The 23,377-nt window shown below is 29.9% G+C and overlaps 2 protein-coding genes and 1 pseudogene across 4 annotated transcripts; 1 reads left to right on the top strand and 2 right to left on the bottom strand.

Annotated features, from left to right (window-relative positions):
• The first annotated feature begins 10,858 nt into the window (after positions 1 to 10,858).
• LOC111899644 (uncharacterized) lies at positions 10,859 to 14,190 on the top strand. 2 transcript variants are annotated; one of them, XM_023895494.2, is made up of 6 exons: positions 10,859 to 10,961; positions 11,530 to 11,582; positions 11,716 to 11,807; positions 13,405 to 13,544; positions 13,692 to 13,773; positions 13,879 to 14,190. In XM_023895494.2, the coding sequence occupies exons 2-6, from the start codon at positions 11,546 to 11,548 to the stop codon at positions 13,990 to 13,992; spliced, it is 465 nt and encodes a 154-aa protein (XP_023751262.1). In that variant the 5' UTR covers positions 10,859 to 10,961; positions 11,530 to 11,545; the 3' UTR covers positions 13,993 to 14,190. The 2 variants fall into 2 exon arrangements, with proteins under 2 accessions (XP_023751262.1, XP_023751263.1); XM_023895495.2 differs by lacking the exon at positions 10,859 to 10,961 and adding an exon at positions 10,986 to 11,433.
• A 1,024-nt stretch (positions 14,191 to 15,214) lies between these two features.
• On the bottom strand, positions 15,215 to 20,344 carry LOC111899642 (uncharacterized). 2 transcript variants are annotated; one of them, XM_023895492.3, is made up of 4 exons: positions 20,112 to 20,344; positions 15,867 to 16,569; positions 15,518 to 15,712; positions 15,215 to 15,397 (listed from the first exon to the last, which is right to left on the bottom strand). In XM_023895492.3, the coding sequence occupies exons 2-4, from the start codon at positions 16,545 to 16,547 to the stop codon at positions 15,377 to 15,379; spliced, it is 897 nt and encodes a 298-aa protein (XP_023751260.1). In that variant the 5' UTR covers positions 16,548 to 16,569; positions 20,112 to 20,344; the 3' UTR covers positions 15,215 to 15,376. The 2 variants fall into 2 exon arrangements, with proteins under 2 accessions (XP_023751260.1, XP_023751259.1); XM_023895491.3 differs by lacking the exon at positions 20,112 to 20,344 and adding an exon at positions 17,082 to 17,306.
• On the bottom strand, positions 17,928 to 19,206 carry LOC111899643 (uncharacterized; annotated as a pseudogene).
• Positions 20,345 to 23,377: the final 3,033 nt, after the last annotated feature.

The raw sequence follows: 23,377 nt of genomic DNA on the forward strand, positions 1-23,377 counted from the left end.
ATCTCTCGCCAACTATCAATCCGTTTAAATTTCGTCGGAGAATCTACCGGCGATGGAGTAGCACTTGAGAGAAGGTCTTTTAAACTGGTGTAGGAAGTGAGAGAATCGATTGGAACCATCTCGATAACTCGAAACGAAAAACACTCTCGATTCCCGATGAAGACTAATTTGTTGTTGACCTTGCCTTTTGTATGGCTGTTGAGATTTATTAGTTGAGATTCCATTATATTCCCTATCGGGATTCGATTAGGATTAGTATGAGGATATATTGTAAGATTGATCCCGAAATTTGAGGGTTTTGAATTCCGAGAAATTGGGCAAAAAGAATATGCAGGAATTTGCAATTGGAGTGGGAGGGGAGGAGAATCGTAATATGAGTGTGGGTTTATATGGAGTGTGTGGACTATGGAAAGTAGTGTCATCATATGATTCATTAAAAAAAACAAAAAAGGAAATTTCCTCAGCATTAAATATAATTTAAAAATATTTTAATTTTAATTTTATAAAAGTATTCATTCTTGTAACATGTTTCAAAACGTTTTTGTTTATCAATTATATCTTAACTTAGTTTATATCATTATAAATCAAACTTTTATCAAGTAACAGTGTTTTATTGATACTTTTAAATTTTGTTGACGGAATTTAGAATAAAAAATTGTTATCATATTTAACCTTAGTGGATAAGATTAATGATTCGACTTCACTTAAATGTTTATCTTATTTAACATGTATCTTCATCTAATTCAAAGTCATGTTTGTTGAGTGTAAGGATTTAAAAGTTTATAGTTTATATGTACTTTGTGGGAAAGTTTATAGGTATTTTATGTAAAAGTATTCTTTTGTATTCGGATATTCGGATATTCGGATAATAATAATAATAATAATAATAATAATAATAATAATAATAATAATAAGTTTAAAAGAACTATACACATGAATAGATTTATATTTATATAACAGAGTTTTATATGTTTTAAACTTTTAATTAACTGGATAAAAGTAACGTGGTCAAAGAAACTATAAATGTGAAATTGGAAATTACAAAATGACAATTATATTTAACAAATTCAGTCTTTGTTGAAAATTTTAAACTTGAATAGTCAACTGAAAGTAAGATAATTGTTTTTCTTTTATCTTATTATACATTTGTCAGTTGTTATTTGATTTCATATGTAACTATACTTTGTGAAAAGGCATTTTATATATATATATATATATATATATATATATATATATATATATATATATATATATATATATATATATATATATATATATATATATATATATATATATATATATATATATATATGAAATCTACAAAACGTCAACTATTTTTGTGGACATAAAAGTTATATAATTTACGATTTTTTATTATTTTATTACTTATAAAAAATAAGATAAATAGTGGTATCCGTCAACTTTTGGTATGATACTGAAAGCACATACAGAAAATGAAGAAAGGACATGTGTCCATGTGATGTTGGACCACGAAAACCCGCTTATTTTCCGTGTGCATCGAAGCTTCCAAACATTTTTTAGTTTAGAAACTCACTCTATCCTTCCTTCCAAAGAATCAAATGTTATTCTATGTTTTCAACACTATCACATTAACTAGAGTGAATTATAGTTTTGGTCCCTAAAACTTGGTCAGATTTGTAGGTTTAGTCCAAACTATGAAAAGTTGATAACTAACATCCCTATGGTTTTAAAAAATTATACAAACGGTCCTTCCGTTTAAATCTGTTAGAAAAACTTCATTAAATACATGTAAAATGACCAAACTACCCCCATTTTATTATTTTATCATTTTGTTATTACTTTATAATTTTTTAATCATTTGTATTTATTAATGGCTACCAACACATCACCACAAACCACCATCCCACCACCGTTCCTCCTTTCCATTCGGTCCTCTCAGACACATTTTCAGTGAACATCAGTCAACCACAAACCACAACCCCACTATCGCCCCTCTCCTCCCATTTGATCATCTTTAGGCATATTTACCGAATCAGAACCAGGAGCAAAATTAATCAATCACAAATACTGATGCAAATTTACAAAAAAAAAAAAAAAAAAAAAAAAAAAAAAAAAAAAACATTGATGCAAAATAAAAACATAGTGATTTATCTTGATTTTTCATTCCAGATTCATAAAATCATACCCAAATCAAAAACAAATAAAACCCAAAAATTGAATATGGTATGCATACCATGTTTCATCTTTGACCTAGGTTTCATTAAACCTACAACCATCTGTTGCAACAACTATCATCGTTTCAGTTCATTAAAATCACAACCACCATCTTCATCTTCTTTTCAAGTTTATTCCAGATTCACAACCACAACCTACAATTAGATCAAAGCTACACAACCAACACCTGCACCATGGTTGCGATAACAACAAAGGGTAACGATAGGTGCAACGGAGGCGGTGCCATAATAGTAGAGTGGGATGGGATGATGATGGTGAATGAAGTTATTATAGTGGGATAATTCGTTGGTCCATTGCCCAACAAACCTCTACTTTCACATAATATAGAGTTTTCCATATTGTAAGCTGGAGTGGGATAAGGATAGTGATTGTGTTTCTTGATAGGAAGCATCACAATTTTGTAGCAAGATGGTGACCCCTTCTTCTTAGAAAGTCAAACTCAGTGATAGGAAAAGAGAGACAAATTTGACAGGAGAGAGGAAAGAAAAAATAAGGTGGTGAGATATGTAAGGTCCTATAGGAGAACCGCCACTACTGGAAGAGAACGAAAACCACGTGGCGAGGGAGGTGATGGGAAGAAGGAAGAATCATACATCATTTTATGGCATATATCAGTTGAATGAACTGTATAAAAGATACTAGGTTATAACACGTGGAATCCACGGTTGATAAAGTAAAATAATATATACATTATAAAAATAGTAATCATGAATCTTATATATGTAAGCTTCTATTTTAATACAAATTTTGATGTGTTAGTTGTAAATGTATTATCATTATTTTAATTTAATATGATCATATTATACAATGAAATAGAGAATTGGAAAAAAAAACAAACAATCATGAAAAATAAATATTAGTAATAAAATAATATAGTAATTTCTTTGTTGGTTCAATGCAAGAAATAACAATATATTTTCATATATGGGTGAATTATAACACCACACTTACATTATGTTTTATAGTTATTGGTTTACACGTTATAAGATTAGATATCTCTTGACATTAATCTTTATTTACTCTCTTCTACCAAATGACCATTTGACATTTCTCGTTTTTTTGTAGCAAAGCTACAAAAAAAAGATAATTTAAACAAAAAAAAATTGGGCGAATTACAGTTTTGTCATGAATTTTAACTTCATCGTATTACATCCGGTCGACCTTCGTTAATTACCAAATTTCTTTTTTGTAGCAATTATAAAAATTGAATTAATCCAAATTGAAATTCCATTGACCAATTTAGTTTAAGCATTATAAAAAATACCAACAATAAACGTAGCAAAAATATAATTTGCCGTCATGTAATAAAAGGTTAGGTAATTGTCAACTATAAGGAAATCATTATAATTTCGCATTCAAGTTTCTGACTTTCCTTTTATTTCCGGTGTACATCATGTTTTTACATAATCATCTTTGCTCACTTGTTCTACATGATATTTGGTACATGAAACCTTATAACGATACAAAAACACAATAAGATAAAAGCATAATATAATGTAATTTATCTTTTCTATAGTTGTACAAAAGGAGCATTTACATCTTAAATTTCATGGACAATGTATCGATCTCGACAATATTAACGCCTAAAAATGTCAATATTAATTCCTAATAAATTTCAAAACAACCTTGATAGTGTGAAACTCACCCCTGACAATTTTCATTGTTTGTAACCTCAAATCTATCCAACAACCTTCAAAAAACTTGAAACAAAGAAATTAAAATGGGAATCAGAAGATGTTACAGGTCGGCTTGAGATCTAAAGATATGTAGTTAAAACAATATTGAAAATAAATTATAATTTTTTTTATGATTAATAGAGTCTAAATCATTTAAAAATCAACTTCATGAAAAAAATATTATAAATTAAATAGATCGATCTCATATTTAGTAATCATAATATTTGGTCTTGGATCCATAAATTGTACTTGAAAAAAAAAACTTGATATTAAATTTCATTAATGTTTAATATTTCTTAATTCAAGCAACCTACCAAACTAAACAAACACAAACACTTATAAACAAATATTGTAGTCTTTCAAACAAAAATTATTAACACAACCTTAAGTGCTTTAGTTGCTACAAAACATAGTTACCTATAAATGAAGTTGTATTTACTATCATATTTTTTTTCCCATAAAACAACATAACATGCAATCAACTACAGTTTCATAATTGTACATAATTGATCATATTCCTCAACAAATAGTGAATATGTGGTTAATGAAAAAAATATTAAAACACATCATGACATTTTTGTATAACATTTTTTGTATATCGACTTTTTACAGAGCTTGAATGAAAGAAAATTTTATTATTTAATTGATACCAAAGTTTAGAAAAGATAAGGGCAATTTAGTTATTTTTTGGTAGAAAACCTTTAATGTTATCATAATTATAAGATCTCGCATATGCCAACAATTATAGTAACTAAGATAAGACATATAAGAGATGTATATACACATAGCAACACAACACAACACATACACATATAGGTTTGATAAATATTAAAAAATGGAAGCAAAGAATAAAACTTTAAAAAATGTGTATATGATTGTTTGTGAGTGTAAAACAATGTTTGATAACAAAAAAAAAATTTCATTGGCATTTTATCAAACACCTAAAGTTATATAAAAGATATGTGAGATTATAAATTTGATCTTTGTATTTTATTAGTGTTTTATTAATTTATTACAAGGGTAAAACAGTCAATTCCTAATACCTAACTCCTAATTCTTAACGGAATCCACCAAAAGGGACCAACATTGTAATTTTTTAAAACCACATGGTTGCAATCTATCAATGTATTCCATCAGGGACCAAAGATGTGAATTTGAACAAACCACAGGGGTCTTTAATTTACTCTTTAAACTATAAATAGTATATAAATCATTATATTTTGTTTTTCATTTAATAAAAAACGTCTAATTTTGATAAATAAATAAAAATATCTATTTTTGATTAAAAAAAATCTGTCAATACCGCGACTTCTATTTCCCGCTTAATGTGTAACCTGACCGTATTTCTTATTTATGTACATAGATAATATGTATTTCTAAATTATATCTAATTTTTTTGAAATGAATTCTTATTTATCTATATTGTAGGTGTATAATTTGATAAACCGGAAATAGCATTTCAAAAGTAAGATATTATATCATGAAAAGTCTTGTTAGTTTTTACACTTGCTAAACCGCAAATAAAGAGTAATACTATTCAGTATTCACAATGAAAAGTTTCTTTATAATTGAATATATTGAGTCATTTGACTGAAATAAAAGCAAAATCTAATATATATATATATATATATATATATATATATATATATATATATATATATATATATATATATATATATATATATATATAGAGAGAGAGAGAGAGAGAGAGGAGGGTTCCATTGAGAAAAAAAAAGTTTGAGAATTGGGGAATCATTCTCAGCCAATCATTTAATTAGCACCTTAACATAAAATACACGATGACAAACTTGTAAATATGATATGATATCCTTCAATCACAGATACGTAACTGTGGATAATTTGATAACAATTCAAATTCATTACTACTCGATTGTTCATCATCCAAGTTTCTTCTCCAACCTTCAACGATCATCCAGATTTCTTCAATTAAATTCTCGATCAACATCATCTAGTGTTAATCAATCATCCATCTTCGCCAAAAACACGTTCATCAACGTCATTCAACAGTAAACAAAAAAATTTCGTTTTTGGTTCTTTCAATCCAACCTTCAATTTTGCTTGAATACGAGCATATCTTCAACATCTACGATTAATTATACTCTCAGTGTCATTAGATCAACATCATCGATAATCAACAAATGCTTCACTTCATATCATTCATTCAACATCGATCCTCAAACAAAATTTTGAAATTAAGGTTAGAAAAACATCAAATCATTTTTTTTTTTGAAAAATTTCATATAATTCTCTATCAATCTACTATTTTGTAAGTTTTAAATAGTCAAAGTATCATGTTTTTAGCATTTTTAAAAAAGTTTACTTGTATGCACTCCAACTGTTTGATGAAATGCATAAAGTAAATTATCACGTTATATTCACATATGAATATGTTTTCGCACCTTAATCAGTATATGATTATTAAAACACAAAACAAATATATAATTTTATATGTTATTCATATGTGAATAACATATAAAAATTATATATATTTGTGAATATACCTTGTAATATTCATATATTAATATCCTGTGTAATATTCATATGTGAATAAATTGTGTAATATTCACATATGAATATATCATCTAATATTCATAAGTGAATATACCATCTAATACTTACAATTAAAAATACTATGTAATATTCACAAATGAATGCATCGTTTAATATTTAAATATAAATATATTGTATCATATTCACAAGTGTATATATTATATATTATTCATATATGAATATACTGCCATGCAATATTTAGATGTGACTAGAATGTGTAATACTCACAAGTAAATATATTATATAATATTCACATGTAAATCTACCATATAATATTCATATGTGAATATATTATGTAATATTCATTTGTGAATATACCATGTAATATCACATGTAAATATACAATATAAACAACATATATCATATAATATTCACATATGATTATACATTCATGTGTGAATATATCATGTGATAATTAGAATGTGATAAATCGCTATTATTATGAACTAAAAGTATATTTTTAACATTTTTTTATGTGTATTCACATGTTTTTCAGGTATCGTTATAACTCAATAAAAGAATAACATTTCAATCAATGGTTTGTTCATATCCTGGTGGTTGACAATTGGTTGACGTAATTGAGAAGATATCATTGACGAAGACAATATGTTTTTATATTCACGTGTAAATGTTATACAATTTAATATATTCTTCATTTTGATCGTGTTAAATTCAAATGCAAATGATATTCATTAACCAATACAATGTTGTTTGTCTTAGTATAATGTTGATTTTACATGTAAAATAATATTTTTACAATATATAAAAAAAACTATTCACAAACCAATTCTTATAGTGTATTGTTTATTTTTATATATAAAGGTTGTATTCACAAAATAAATAAATATACATGTATAGTTTTTTCATATAAATACAAATAACAGTTTCAATGATATTTTTACTAGTGAGATGGAAGTGAGTAACATCTAAACTTTATTCATATATGAATACATAGCATATCATGATGATGTCATCACTAGTAGGAATGAAAATTTAATGACATCGTCAAAACAATTTGCCGCAATGAAGTTTAGTCTCAGAATTGGACGAAATTCGCATATTTGATGTAAAATGGTGCAATTTACAAAACTCACCGCTTCGCCGTGACATACGGTGTTTTTCGGCCATTCGGGACTGTTTAGGGCCTTAAAATGACGTTTTTCTATTTTTATAATTTTCCGAAAAAAAAGTTATCATTTATTCACAAATGAATAGAACATTAATAAAAATATATATGCTTATATAATTATTTTATTAACCTAAAAAGATTAGTTGTATGTGAATAAATATATATTCTTATCATATACTTTTTTTTATCTTTAACTTTATATATTTTATAGTCATCGGTTTTATTGACAGTTTTATTCATTTGTGAATAATACATATATATTCACATTTGATTATTACATATATATTCGTTTGTGAATATTACATATGTTCACATGCAGATATAATTCTTATATGTTATTCACATATGAATTACAAACTTGCTTAGGACCTCGAAAAAAATACATTATCATTTATGAATATTACTTGTATTCATTTGTGAATATTACATGTATTCGCATGTGAAAATAATTTTTATATGTTATTCACATATGAATTACTTAGTTACTCTGTATTTTTAAAAGACATACATTGATTCTCGTGTAAAGACATATTCACTTGTGAATATTACGTGATATATTTAGTTTATGCATTTCATCAAACAGTTGGCGTGCAAATAAATTAACTTATATAATTATGGTAAAAAAATTAACAATTGAAGCCAATAATTACAACACAAATCAAATCATATCAAAATTGATCAATAATCAGTAGGCTTAGATCAAAAATTGTGAAAATTTTTATGAAAAACGAAGTTTTTCAAGCCTGAAAATCGATTTCAAAAAAAAAAATCTTCAAATATATGGTTATGTTAATGCACTTTCGATTGCTATCTATTTTTTGATATTGGTAAAGGTTCGATTGATGAAGTTTCGATGACTGGTGGTCGCAAAATGATGTGACATCGATAAATATGGATTATGTTTATCGATTTTGCTTGACATCAATGAAACTGGACAAGATTGAATCACGACTTACACTTAATAGTATGAATAAATGTTTTTTATGATGAATCACAACATTTTGATGAAATAATGAAGATATTTGATGAAGAATTGATGTTTTATGAAGTGTCGATGTTTTTTTGATGATGAACAAGTGACGTTGATGTTTTTTTGATGAAGAACATATGACGTTGATGAAGAACAAATAATGTTGATGGAGAAGATATGATGTTGATGAAGAAAAGAGGAACGATCCATATGAATGAATAACAGATGTTGATGAAGAACGAATGAACGATTCAGAAAAACAGCGTGTCTTTAATGACTTAATCTAAATGTGTTTTACATATATAAAATGATTGGCTGAGAATGATTCCTCCATTCTCAACCTTTTATGTTTTCTCAATTGAACTTACCTCTCTCTCTCTCTCTCTCTCTCTCTCTCTCTATATATATATATATATATATATATATATATATATATATATATATATATATATATATATATATATATATATATATATATTGTTTTTCTTTTACAATAAAGATATTGTGGTCCCAAACTCCCAATTCACCTTTAGCCCTTTAGTGGATCCTGCAATCTTGTGTTTTTTGTGGATCGTGTGTTTATGTTCAATCTTTTTGGAGATGCAAAAGTTGTTTTTTTTATTTCGTTTCAATACTATATTTTGATATACATGGTTGATGGTTCTAGTGAGGAAAAATAGAAATTTGAAAGATGGTAGGAAAAGTTAGAGAGCCGAATAATTTCTATCAGTTGTTATGCTCTTCTGTGGGTTTGTATTTTCTGATTTACTTCTAAACCCATAATATTTTACAAGAATTTGCTGGTTCATTTGTTTCAAAGTAAATTTTCTCAAATAAATTTGTTTGGCAATCAACACTTATACTAACTTACTAACCGGAGACAAACTTATGCTTTTTCCCATTTATAATGCCATGATATCCATTTTTCATGTTTTAACTTTTTGAGTGTCATGTCAGTTTTTCACTCATTTATTTTTCACTCACCAAAGGACAGAAAATTATCATCTTTCAGTATTTTTTATTCTTTTTAAATATGTTTTATATAAATATTATACTTATTTTGTAGGGATTTTTAAAAGCGTATGAAATCTAACAACATTTTCTAATTTCTAATGAATTTCATCAAGGTTAATGGAATTCTCATGATTCAAGTTACTCAAAATACAAAATAGTTTTTATAGTTCAAAATGTAGAACTCTAAACGATTCAATATATAAAATCCTCTTAAATTTAGTAAATGGGAATACTCACTTAGAGAAATATTGCCGTACTATATGTATAAAAATTGTATATGATGCATGCTTTAACACGGATCTTTTCAAGGGCTAGGGGGATACAGCCCCCCCCCCCCCCCCCCCCCCCCCCCCCCGATTTTTTTGACATAAATAGTCCCTATGCTTTAATTTTATACATATTTAGTCCAAAAATATAAAATTTTGACTATGGCCCCCCTTTTCACCAATTTTTATATAAATTATATTTTCGGCCCCCAAATGAAATATTGAAGCTCCGCCACTGCTTTAACATGTTTTACCTGAAGATTCGGAGGGTTGCATGTTACAATACATGAGAAGCAAAAGGGTATTAAGGAATTATATAGTGTTTTTAGTAATAAGTAATATGGAGGGAAACTGATCATCGAGATAGTGTAGAAGGGTGTGGCAACATAGATATAATTTGGGTTTGTTATTTATTAATATGACCAAAACAAACTAGAAATACATTATTATACATTATACATAACTAAATATAATCGTATTGTGTAAATATTTAAAATTTTTGCAACATCAGGCGCTGCTACTATCTAGTGATTTGTATTTAGATAACTAAGCCCACCAAATCATATACTAATAATTAATTTAAAATCTTTATGTAATAATTAAAAAAAAAATGACAATTGAATATAATAATTAAAAGTAATCGTGACACACGTGAGGTACAGGTGGTGGTGTGACATAGAGGTTTGCATTTGGGATTCAGTGGTTAGTAGAATTGGTATAACCAAATTTAATTTTTCTATTTTAAATTATTGGAGAGGTTAGAGTTTTGTTATACTTAACCTCTTGGACAATTAAAAGATTTATCGGTGTATATGTGCAATATAAGCACTAGACATGGTAAATATAAAAGATAATATATTTAAATTTGACCCAATTAAAAATTATACATTTTCTTAAGTGTGCCGACTCATTAAAAAGAAAAAATAAAAAATAAAAATAAAACTTTTACCTTTTTTTTTAGAAATTGGGCTATCACTTTAAGTTTTTGGGCTATACTTTAGTTGTGGTCCTAAATGCTCAATGGGCTTAATGGAGAATAGCTTTGCATCATCCTCAATTCCTCGTCATCAATCATCATCTTTCCCCCTCGAACATCATTTGTTCACTGCAATTTCCAGGTTTGTGTTCAACTTCACTATTATTACGTTTGGTTTATTCATGTATTTAATTGTTTAATCACAAATTAGGGTTTCTACATTCAGTTTTTGATTCTTCTTTATAAAAAATGAAGTTTCTACTTTCTATAGGAATCTGAAATTTTGCAAATGCGATATCGCATTATCACCTTTCCGTCAAGTTCTATGGATATGTTTCTGCAGTTTCTTTTATCCAAAGTAGTCGATTATTTCGTTTCTACCATAATATGGTGTCCACTTTTATGCGATTAACAGGTTAATTGGTTTGACCTAATTGCATTATATCCACTCTTACCAGAGTCGTTGAATAGGGTTAGGGGTTAGCGAACTTGTTTTCTCAAATCATCAATCATACTGAATACTCCGACAATTCTGAGCTTATATTGAAGATTGATCATTCTGAGTTTGTAGTGAACAATTGTTTAAAACCCAATTATGAGATTGTTTGTGGATTGTGAGTATGATTTTTCTGCTATAGAATTGCAAACGATAAACTATTTACAACTATGGTGACTTTACTAATACTTGTTATTTACGATTTTGTATTCAGCTACTTCAGCAATTGAATGGCTTTAATTTTTGATCCGGTGACAATCTTTACAGGTTTCTTCTCTTATCTTTCTAACTCTGTTATTTAAAAATAAAAAAGATAAACAAAATAAGGTAGTGTTTAGTATATGATGGAATTTGGGTATTTTTATTTTTCATTGAATTATGATCTTCCACTTTGGAACAGGTATGAATTGTCCCAAAGCACTATCTCCAATTCAGAAGTTAAACACAAACACATCAATAAATAACCGAAAAAGCCACCATGTTTTTAAAAAGGTAAATAGGTAACCATTTTTTTTTTTCATTCTTCACTAAATTTAGCTTTAGTACATATTTTTTGTGCTAAATGCAAGAAATAGCATCGTATCATTGATTTGTGTAATATAGCATAGGGAAAATGACTTGTAAGGGTAACCAAGTATCAGCATTATACAAAAAATATCATTAAACTTTTTTTTGTATACATATTGCCAACCAACTATAAAGTTTGTACACATATGACCATTAAACTTTACATTTGTTCAAAAAATACCATTGTGTTACCGGTGATAGTAGGTCAACCGTCACGTGTCATGCCACGTGATTGCTGACATGGATTTTACTGTTTATTATGTACACATTATACCATTAAACTTTTTTTGTACATATTTTACCATTAAACTTTTTTGTACACATTTTGGCATTAATTTTATATAATTTATTAAAAAAAATAACATTTCAAAAAATACATTTTATTACATAAAAATGGGTTTTCCATCATTGTTATTCCTTGATTTTGTAATGTTTAGGGGAGAGGGTTCATTTTTACAATGATTCTAAGCACTCCCTTTTGCAACAACATCTTACATTTATGTTGGTCATACATTGATTGAAAACCACAAGGTTTGAACTTGAGACTTCCCTATAGAGTGTCTAAGAAATAATCAACTCTTCATTATTTTAGCTAAACTTTGATAAACTTGTCATTATAAGTCATTTTCCTATCGGTAAACAACAATATAACTTTAATGCATATTTCTAATCATCAACAATAATCAAGAAGGGAGAGCGCGTGGGGGGGGGGGGGTATTCGAAATCTAATATAATGGATAATAGAGTGTTTATATATTTATATATTTAAATGTATTAAACTTCAACTAAAATAATGGATAATTGAGTATTTATATGTTTATACATTTAGATATAATAATATATACTACATAACCAACATATGGTTTTCAGTCGATGTATGACCAACATAAGTGTCGATGTTGTTGCAAAAGGGAGTGCTTATAATCATTGTAAAAATGAACCCTCTCCCCTAAACATTACGAAATCAATGAGTAACAATGATAGAAAACCCATTTTTATGTAATAACATGTATTTTTTGAAATGTTATTTTTTTAATAAATAAAATAAAATTAATGGAAAAATGAGTACAAAAAAGTTTAATGGTAAAATATGTATAAGAAAAAGTTTAATGGTATAATGTGTACAAAAAAAAAGTTTAATGGTATAATGTGTACATAATAAACAGCAAAATCCATGTCAGCAACCACGTGGCATTACACGTGGCGGTTGACCTACTATCACCGGTAACGCAATGGTATTTTTTGAACAAAGGTAAAGTTTAATGGTCATATGTGTACAAACTTTATAGTTAGTTGGCGATATGTATATAAAAAAAAGTTTAATGGTATTTTTTGTATAATGCCGATACTTCATTACCCTTACAAGTCATTTTCCCTATAGCATATTGCTTTCGTTTCTTTCTTGTATAACATTATATTTTCATCTTTCTTCTGATCAAGACATTTTACACTTTGAGTAATCTACCTAATATTTATAGCTTTTAACCTTTTTTTTTTTTTTTTTTCTTATTGTCTAATGAAGATCTGTATAACAAGACCTAAGTTTTTAATTGGAGAAGATTATGGTGCCAAATATGCTATTTCAGTAGCAAGAGGAAACCACAATGGGCTTAATTTAAATAATGAACCCTTTTGGTTATCACCTACAAAGGGCTTTATCAGGTAAACACTTGTTTTTTCGGGAAAAAAAAAATCATATAACTAATCAAATACCAATTCACTTCAAAAGTCAGATTATTTTTATTTTGTATAAAATAATAAAAGAAATATGCAACTTTTGGTAACTAATTATTGGATGTAAAATTTCAGGGGAATAAAATCTTTGTTTGCCTTTCTGGCTGAACAACCTAGCCAGCTAAAGTACATAGAGTGGCCAGGTTTCCAAAATACGGTTTGTGTTTTTAATTATTTTTTTAACATTTAAATATGAAACCTTATTTTCTCACATTTATAATACTAAATAATAATTCATAATACAAATATTTTGTGTATGCAGTTGAAAACAGCTATGTTGACTCTTGTTCTTGTGGCAATGCTTATTGTTGGCTTATCGTCTGTTGATTCTGGTCTTTGGTATTTGCTTGTAACGATTCTAAGGAAACCTGCATGATTCTATTTCTACAAGCGTTTTTATTCTGACTTGATTTAGTCCTTATTTTTTTTTTACAAATTTGTCTTTATTAGGTTTGGTAGCCTTTTTTTTTTATAATAAAATGATCATCTCAATGGTTCCAATATGGTTTTACAAATTACAATGTGTATGTGTTTATAATTTGGTAATGTTGATCGGAGAAACTTTTGATTGTTACTCGTGTTTTCTTATGTTTTTCTAACACAATTAGATTTCTAGATTATCATAATGTCAGTTTATTTATTAAAAAATGTTTCGGTTTAGGTTTTTGGAAGGCAAATTGTACAAAAGTTTGGCATAAGAGTTTTGGTAATAGCAATGTTAGATAAAATTTTAATTGGGTTAGGTTAGTTGTAGATTATAAATAAATAAAAATGGAGTTTTGGCACAAGAACTTATAGTTTTATGTGTGTGTTTTCATAAATATTTAATTATTTGTGGAATTTCTTAATTATCACCTAAGAATATTTCTTAATTTGTCAAGTTTTTCCATTTTTAAAAGTAGTTTTTGCAAAGGACAAAAAAGAAATGATAGGAGTATTATTTAATTTAAATGTGTAAGTGTCTTATTGATTTAAAAACAACAATTTTGTAAATTACTTATCAGGTGTATGGTCGTTTTAGAAATTCACTCGTAAAAGACAAATGAATTCCTCTTTTTAAGGTTATTGGCTTTTAAATTAGGGATGTTATTTCGGTTTAATCGACTTTTGGATTCTTTAGTTCAGATTTTTAACATTTTTAAAGTAACCGTATCAACTATCAAGTAATCATATTGAATAAAATTTGGCGTAATCAATTTTAGATTATCTGATTTCGAGTTATTTGGCACACTTACTCTTATGTTACATTAAGACATCATATGAATTAAAAGATAGCTAGTAGCTACACTGATTTTGATATTAAATCTCTTATTTTATCATATATTATTATTTTAAGAATCATTATTTATAGGAAAGAAACCAATATAAAAATAATATGCAATTTCATAATTATTTCAATTGCTCTTCTATAAAGTAATGATGATTGTTAAAAGAAAAGGTTGTGTCTAAACTCTAAAGTCCCTTCTCTAGGTCTCTTGTTTGTGCAAAAGACAAAAATGCCCTTCTCTTCCTCATCAATAAAAAAGTTTTAGTTGAGTTGGCTCATGAAGTCATGTCTCATTTAACTAAAGAAAAGCAAATAAATGTCACACACCATAGACAATAACAATACTCTCTTGAGTTAATTTTTGGACTCAAATTTGCACAAGATTTGTAATAACTCAAATTTTCTAATGCATGTTATCTATCTTTTCTGTTATAACATAACCAATGTACATAAGTAGCAATTTTGGAATTTAAATTTTCAATATTCTGCAAACTCATTTCTGTCTCTCAGCAGCCTGCAAAAAAAAAAAAGTACATAAGTTATTCTGTCCACATGTTAAGTTGTTCTTTCTACATTAACTCAAAAAGGAACAACAAGAACTAAAGAGATTGAAGTGAAAGTCAAATAGTCAAACCTTTTGAAGTTTTTGCAAAACAGAATCTTCAAACGCCTGATATCTAGCTCCAACAAGGTCTTCATTTAAATGTTGACCATGTGAAGACTTCACAGGCTCTCGAAATGTTGGAAAAGCATTAGCTACAGCAGGTTGAAGAGGTATAACCAATAAAGGATTTGAAAGATCTCCACACACAGTTCCAGTTGCTGCCACCTGTCAAAACACACACACACACACACTGTTAAAATTCATGTTCATGTTACCCTTTTTCCATTAAGTTCTGTGTGGATAAAGTAATTTAAAAAATCTATTTTTTCTTGCAGATAAAGCAAAAAAATTATGGAAAAAAAAAGAAAGTAAAACTTACAGCTGCTTCTTTGGAAGCCATGACAACAAGAGCCGAACCCTTTTTCTTGGAACTTCTAATAACCACATCCTTAACCTCACCAAATGTTTCAAATAACCCCCTCAATCTTTCCGCACTATACTCCAAACCACCCTTCTCCCATGACACCTTAAGCATCTTCTCTTTATCCATATTCGTATCCACCCCACTAGTTTTTCTTTCATCTTCTTTTTCTTTCTTCCTAGAAGATTCTTCGGTGTCAGTAAAACCTGTTTTATTGTTTCCATGCATTGCACGAATCCTACTAATTTCTTCTCTAAGTTTTCTTGCAATACTTTCTTCTTCATTTCTAGCTTTTGAAGTTGGATCTTGATGATAAAAAGCATTCTTCTCTCTTTCTTCAAGATCTGACATCATTCTTCTACGTTTGGAGTCGTGTTGTGATTGGCGTTGAATTTTTTGTTGTTTTACTCGAAGAAGATCATCGAAAAGTTTTCGGGCTTTTTCATCTTTAAGGATTTGGTATGATGTTTGTAGTTTTTGGAAATTGGAAGGGGCGTTTGGGTCATCCGGTCTTTTGTCAGGGTGTAATTCTAAAGCTTTTAATCGGTATGCTTTTGTTATTTCTTTTTCTGTGAGCTTCGATCCTTCTTCACCAGATGGTAATCCAAGAATGGTGTAATGGTCAATGTCAACATCCATATCTTCTTCTTCTTCTTTCTACCTATTGGAAAGTGTAAACAAACAAGAGAGTTAGGTGTTTTTTTCTAGTTTAAATTCATATCATAAGAAGCTGGAAACCCATGAAAGAACTCAAGGTTCCAACATATCTGGCGAGAAGAAAACAGGATACATGATTATGGATTTATGGGTCCCATTTATGGTTTTTGAGGAGAAAAGATATTGAACCCAATTCATGAAAGTTATGAACAAGAATCTTGATAATTGCTCTAGTTCATAGTTCAACATGGAGTCATGATAGCTTAATTGTGATTTACAAATACGATTATAATAGAGCATGTTGTTTGATCCATTGTGCAGTACTAACTATTAAGCCAATACTAAAATCGAAAATCTGAAAACTTAACAACTAGAATAACGAGCCTATGTGCAAACTAAAAGATCTTCACAGTCTTTACTAAACTATAAACCCTAAACGGTTTTTATCACTTTAGGTGTTAAACGAGTCTATATGCTATGTGCTAACGATGAAAAAGGGTGCAAAGAGAGTATTACCTTAAAACACTGAAACAGTTTTACAATCGCCTGACGCTGACGAACGGAGATGGTCCGCCGCCGTAGAACGGAGCCAGTAGAGTGATAGGGATCGCTGATTCGCCGGAGTGGGAGTCGTGGAGAAGTCGTGGCTGTAAAGAATTAGGGTTGAGATGCAATCTAAAATTAGGAAATTTTGGCTCTAAGAATTGGGAATTTTCAATTCTTGTGGGGTGGCGTAGTCGGCAAACGGAGAGGAGGATGTGATGGTGTATAATTACACAAATAGTCCCTGAATTATTTTCTTTTCTCCTCTTTTGCACTAAAAGAAAAGTTTTTGAGTGAATTACAAAAATAGTCCCTGAACTGCTTTTCAATAGTTGGGTGAGCATGGCTGTTTGGGATAAACAGTTACAATTGAATTGTTTAATTGCTTTTGTGGATCATATGGCATATGGTGATATGGGTATTGTTTTATTTATATATTGTATTTATTCTTCTTAGTTCTTACGCAATTAAACAAATGTTAATTTTTAAAGATTGATTTCAAATAGCATTTTTATTCTTTGATTGTGAAGTAATAAATATAAATCATTAGTAACTAGTTTTATACATGCCGGGTATAATATTGCAAAAGAAACAAGTTAATTTATTTTATTCACGTCTAACAACATACTTTTTTGTGACCAGTACCCTATAGAAACATGAAGAAATATTAATAAAATAATAGATACTTTCGAACTCGATTCCTATCCATAATATATCAAAAAAAATTGAATTGCAATAACAATAAAAACATTTTTGGAACTCGTCTAAACAAAAACAACATATACATATTGTATTTAAAATTCATTTAAACAAAATGTAGAATATAAACATGTTGCATTTTAAATACATTTAAACAAAACGAACAATAAAACTAGTATTTACCAATTTCTTTCTAGTTACTTTTTATTCCCTCCAAAAACTAATTGGAAAACCTTACCTAAAACAAATACAAAAAACCAACATATTACACACCATTATCTCAAACATTATACCAAATATTAAAACTAACCCAAAAAAAACAAATTATAACTTTTCATAATGGTTACCCTTGTATTGTCAGCAGCCTGCAAAAAAAAATTAAAAAAAACAAATTATTCTGTCAAAAAGAAACATCAAGAATTAAAGAGACATTGAAGTGAAAGTCAAATAGTCAAACCTTTTGAAGTTTTTGCAAAACAGAATCTTCAAATGCCTCACCAACAACCTCTTCTTCATTTACATGTTGTTGACCATCAGAAGACTTCATAGGCTCACAATTAGCTACTGCTGCTTGAAGTCGTATAACCAATAAAGGATTTGAAACATTTCCACACACACTTCCATTTGCTGCCACCTGTCCAAAACACACACACACACACACACTTAAAACTCATGTTCATGAGGACACTTGATATAACATGACTTAAGTACCCTTTTTTCTTTTCTTTGAGAAAAACTTACAGCTGCTTCTTTGGAAGCCATGACAACAAGAGCCGAACCCTTTTTCTTGAAGCTTCTAATAACCACATCCTCAACCTCACCAAATGTTTCAAACACACCCCTCAATCTTTCCTCACTATACTCCAAACCACCCTTCTCCCACAACACCTTAAGCATCTTCTCCTTATCCATATCCATATCAATATCAATCACCCTTTCTATCCTTCTAGAAGATTCTCCGGTTTCAGTAAAACTCATTTTATTTTTCCCATGCTTTTCACGAATCCTACTAATTTCTTCTTTAAGTTTTCTCACAATACTTTCTTCTTCATCTCTAGCTTTTGCAGTTGAATTTTGATGATTAAAAGCATTCTTCTCTCTTTCTTCAAGATCTGACATCATTCTTCTACGTTTGGAGTCTTGTTGTGATTGGAGTTGAATTTTTTGTTGTTTTAATCGAAGAAGATCATCGAAAAGTTTTCGGGCTTTTTCATCTTTAAGGATTTCGTAAGATGTTTGTAGTTTTTGGAAATTTGAAGGGGCGTTTGGGTCATTGGGTCTTTTGTCAGGGTGTAATTCTAAAGCTTTTGATCGGTATGCTTTTGTTATTTCTTTTTCTGGGAGATTCGATCCTTCTTGATAATCCAAGAATAGTGTAGTGGTCAATGTCAACATTCATATCTTCTTCTTCTTCTTCTTTCTACCTGAAACAAGAGAGTTAAGTGTTTTTTTTAGTTTAAATTCATATCTCATAAGAAGCTGGAAAACCATGAAAGAACTTAATTTTAAGAACTGAAAGTAAAATCAAAGAAAGCTTCAACGAAAGGCTCATACCAAATATCTATCTATTTAAACCTAATCAACATTCACATTATCAGAACTCTCTAATAACAAAAAATCCGAAAACAAATTGCTTGTTGAACAACTCAAACAATATAAGTTTCAAAATCTGTGATGAAGATGAGAGGCACTAAACAAATTATGTACAGGGGAAGAACAGTATGACACTTAACATGGTAATTTTTAAGTTTTTCTAATATAAAGGTCATTAAGTCAAAAAGAAACACCACCTAAGTGTTGTATGAACAAAGACGTTCCTTTTTTTTTGGAATGAATGATACGTCTGAATGACAGTAAATGGACGCATTCTTTTTCTGTACATGAATATGTAATGTGGCCTTTTAAATAGTTGTAACTAACTAGCCTTAGAACAAGGGCTTTAGGTCTGGTTTCCTATCACATTATCCTCTATCTAATTCCAAGATCCAACCAAAGATTGCAGGGTTAAGAGTTCCTAAAGATTGTAGTTATTTGTAAAATCAATAGAAAGAACAATAAAGAAGGGGGCTTTTAGGTAAAGATTAATTAGATGAAAAAAATAGAGGTCTGAATGAAAGGAATTGACCGTTGATTACAAAATCTATAAACCCCCGAACTATACAAAGCCCTAATCCTCAAATTACAAATACAAAAGTAAAAGCAAATGCTAGCAGTCTAGCACATAAAGAAACCCGAGAAATATCAGATGCAATTTGAAATTAGGAAAATTTGGCTCAAGAATTTGATTTTGGAGATAAAACTTACCGGTGGCGTACTCGTCAATGAAGATTTTTGAAGAAAAATCCGAAAAAGGTGGAGTAGCAGAGACCGACAAGTTGTGGACGAGGGAACCTGGAAAAGATACTTGTAGGGTGCCGGCGGCGTAGCGGCAAGTCGGCACGGAGAGGAGGAGGATTTGGTGGTACTGATTAGGATTCTGCGAGGGCCGAGGGTAACTGCTTTCTCCACTTTTCCGGAAGTTAGTTAAATTATTTTGGGAGAATGTTGCACAATCAAGTTTTGTTATTATCTCACATTGATCATTCATATTTATTTATTATTTATTTTTTTCACAATAGACGATTAAAGTTACACTGTCAAATAACTCATCCCGTTAAAAAGTTAACCTGTTTAGTTGATACTTGGCAACAATTATAGGCTAGGTCATTTCCACATAGCCACATGAGAGGACCATTTTTCTCGATAAAGTAAAAATCGTCGGAGGTACTTTTCCTGTGTGGATCGGAGGCATTGGTTTATTATCCTTTGGAGAAGATGAGTGTTTTCTCTCAAAGCTTAGTTCGCGAGTTTAACAAAAGAAAAGAAAGTCAGGAGAGAAATGAAAGGAAAACAAAATTTTCTTTTGTGTTCCCGAGTTGGAAAGAAGTGGAAGAAAAATTAATCATTTTGTTCTTTCTTTCCAAATCTCTCCAGATCAAAAGAAAAGTTAGTAGGGAAAGTGATCATTTCATTTCCCTCCCCTCCTTCCTTTAATGAAACTCGGAAACACACATTTCTTTTATTCTCTTCTCATTTCCATAAATTTCCTTTCTTTTATCTCGTTAAGTTGAACTCGGAAACGGGTTAAGGTGGAATTGGGCTTAAGATTTCTTATGTAGATGCACCTCCGTCAGCTGCAACAGAAGAAAAGCGGCTCTGACTACTCCATCCACCGATGCAACGACATCTACAACGCCATCGACGCCACCTCCTTCTATTGAGAATGTCATTGTAGCTCAGTGGCCTAACCAAAATAAGTGGAAAAGGATTATGATGCACTAGTTTGCCTTCGATCTCGTTGATCGGATGTCATTTCTCTACGTTAGGGTTGTGAAAGCAAAACGAGTGGAAAAGGATTTCGTGACTCAACGATGTACTATGCGAAGCTAGCGATCAAAACTCACAGTATCAACATCAAAGCACGAGGTACAAGCAAAAAGAGTGGTGATGGTGGTTCAGCGATTAGCCCTATGTTTCTTCCCTTTCGTCTTTGTGCTTTTTTGTTGCTCCTATATGTAGGTCTCTGTGATTAGCTCTCCCTTTCCTCCTTCTTTACTCAAGTTAAAGTTTAAAGAGAGAGAACAAGCAGCAGGTAGAGTAAACAAAAATATAAGATGGTTGCAGGTGGCGTTGGCTTGATGAAGGTGGGTTTGTGATGATGATGAAGGGATGGTAATGTTGTAAACACGATCAATAAAGGTTGCTCTTATATGTGTTTGTGTGTGTTGTGTTCTGATGCATTTGGGAAATAATAGAATCATTGTCTACATGAATCAATCAAACGGAAATTTCAGTTAGGGATGGAATTGGTACGGTACCAATTCATTTTTCTCTAAACTGTGTACCGTACTAACTATAATTGGTATAAAAAAAATTGTTACCAGTATTGTACCAGGTACACTTGGTACCAATATATTTGGCTACCAATAAGTTTGATTGGTACAAATTGGTAATGGTATATTGGTATATACCAACTTCTTTTAATCTTCTACTATACGATTTAAAAATAAGCAAAGACATATGGTAATTTTGATGTTTAGTATAGAAAGTAGTTATGTAGTTCGTTTATTTTACAAAAGAATTCTATTGAAGTAACGCTAAAGGAATGTTCTAATTTGGTGCTTTAATGTGGTAATAAATGTTGACTAATGAGATCAAATGACTTGTATAATGTTCTTAAACATGTAAACACTAAACACAATTAACAGTTAAAATATACGATTTCGTTTATATATATATATATATATATATATATATATATATATATATATATATAATAAATGAATTGGTTGGTACGGTATTACCATGATATTCATACTTTTCTACCATTATCGTACCAACATTGCTCAATTGGTACAGTACTACCAACCGAACATATTGGCTATCAACTTTCTTGGTTCGGTTGGTAACATGTTGGTTGGTTTTTCGTGGTACAATTTTGTCAGTCCTAATGAAAGTAGGTCCAAACTCGGACATGTTGACCCAGACCCGGAAACCTAGAAACCAGAATTGACGGATTATAAGAACCGAGAAAACTAGACTGGTATACCAGAACCGGTTCCGATTCGATTTTGGGCATCGGACTGGGTAAAGTGGGTATGGAGCCGGTTGGAATCGAAAATTGATAATTGGAACCGGATTTGTGTATTAGACCCGAAAATAGCGGGGAACCCGGAAATGGAATCGGAAACCGGAATTTTGGAGAATCAAATTGAGGTGAGTAACATGTGCCATCCAGTAGAGCTTCTATTGTGTAATTTGAGGCTCTAATTTAGTAAAGCTTTTATTGTTTAATTTGAGGCTCTAATTTAGTAATTTCAAGTCGAGTTTTTTCAACCTATGCCTATGGTCAAAGTTTGGTGTATATTTTCAGATTGAGCTTATATATGGTTATGACTTATGATAGATTTATTAATATTTTATATGATCTCTTTGGATCAAACTTGCTTTATCAAATGTAGTTTTTGATGGATAAACCAGTTTGTAGTCTTATGTAACAAATGACAAATCTTTAATAAAGAACTTGGAAGGCATAAAAACTCAAAAAACTAAAAATATTAGTTAAAACGAAAACGATTATATGATTGAAGGGGTCGAAACTTAAATACGATCTATAGAAATAAAAAAACACTCGGATAATCACCCGGTTCCGACCCATTACTCGGTTTCGGTTCTTCTTTAGCATTTCCGGTTCTTTTACCCGGTTTATCCGGACCCGTTAGAACCATACCCGAAACCCGGAGAAGGCAAAATTTTAAACCCAAGACCCAGATCGGATAAGCATATTTTGGTTCAACCGGTTCCGATCCGGTTTTTCGGCTTTAATTCACATCCCTAATTTCAATACCCTAACCAATTTACTAAAATTGTGAATGGTAATTTGTGAAGCTATTATCGAGGATCTATAGGATTAGGGTCGAAAAAAGATACAAGTTTCTGGTGACTATGGGCGTGTTTGGCAAAAGTAGCTGTTAGCTGGAAACGGGTAGCGGTTAGCTGGTAGCGGGTAGTTGGTAGCGTGTAGCAGGTAG

The sequence above is a fragment of the Lactuca sativa genome, chromosome 4, assembly GCF_002870075.4.
Source record: "Lactuca sativa cultivar Salinas chromosome 4, Lsat_Salinas_v11, whole genome shotgun sequence".
Lineage (NCBI taxonomy): Eukaryota > Viridiplantae > Streptophyta > Magnoliopsida > Asterales > Asteraceae > Lactuca > Lactuca sativa.

Coding starts and splice junctions, on each gene's coding strand:
- LOC111899644 (XM_023895494.2), top strand. CDS start 11,546: ATGGCTTTAATTTTTGATCCGGTGACAATCTTTACAG. Junction 11,808..13,404: donor GCCACCATGTTTTTAAAAAG/GTAAATAGGTAA, acceptor TGTCTAATGAAG/ATCTGTATAACAAGACCTAA. Junction 13,774..13,878: donor GGCCAGGTTTCCAAAATACG/GTTTGTGTTTTT, acceptor TTGTGTATGCAG/TTGAAAACAGCTATGTTGAC.
- LOC111899642 (XM_023895492.3), bottom strand. CDS start 16,547: ATGGATGTTGACATTGACCATTACACCATTCTTGGATTACCATCTGGT. Junction 15,713..15,866: donor TGGCTTCCAAAGAAGCAGCT/GTAAGTTTTACT, acceptor GTGTTTTGACAG/GTGGCAGCAACTGGAACTGT. Junction 15,398..15,517: donor TTTTGCAAAAACTTCAAAAG/GTTTGACTATTT, acceptor TTTTTTTTGCAG/GCTGCTGAGAGACAGAAATG.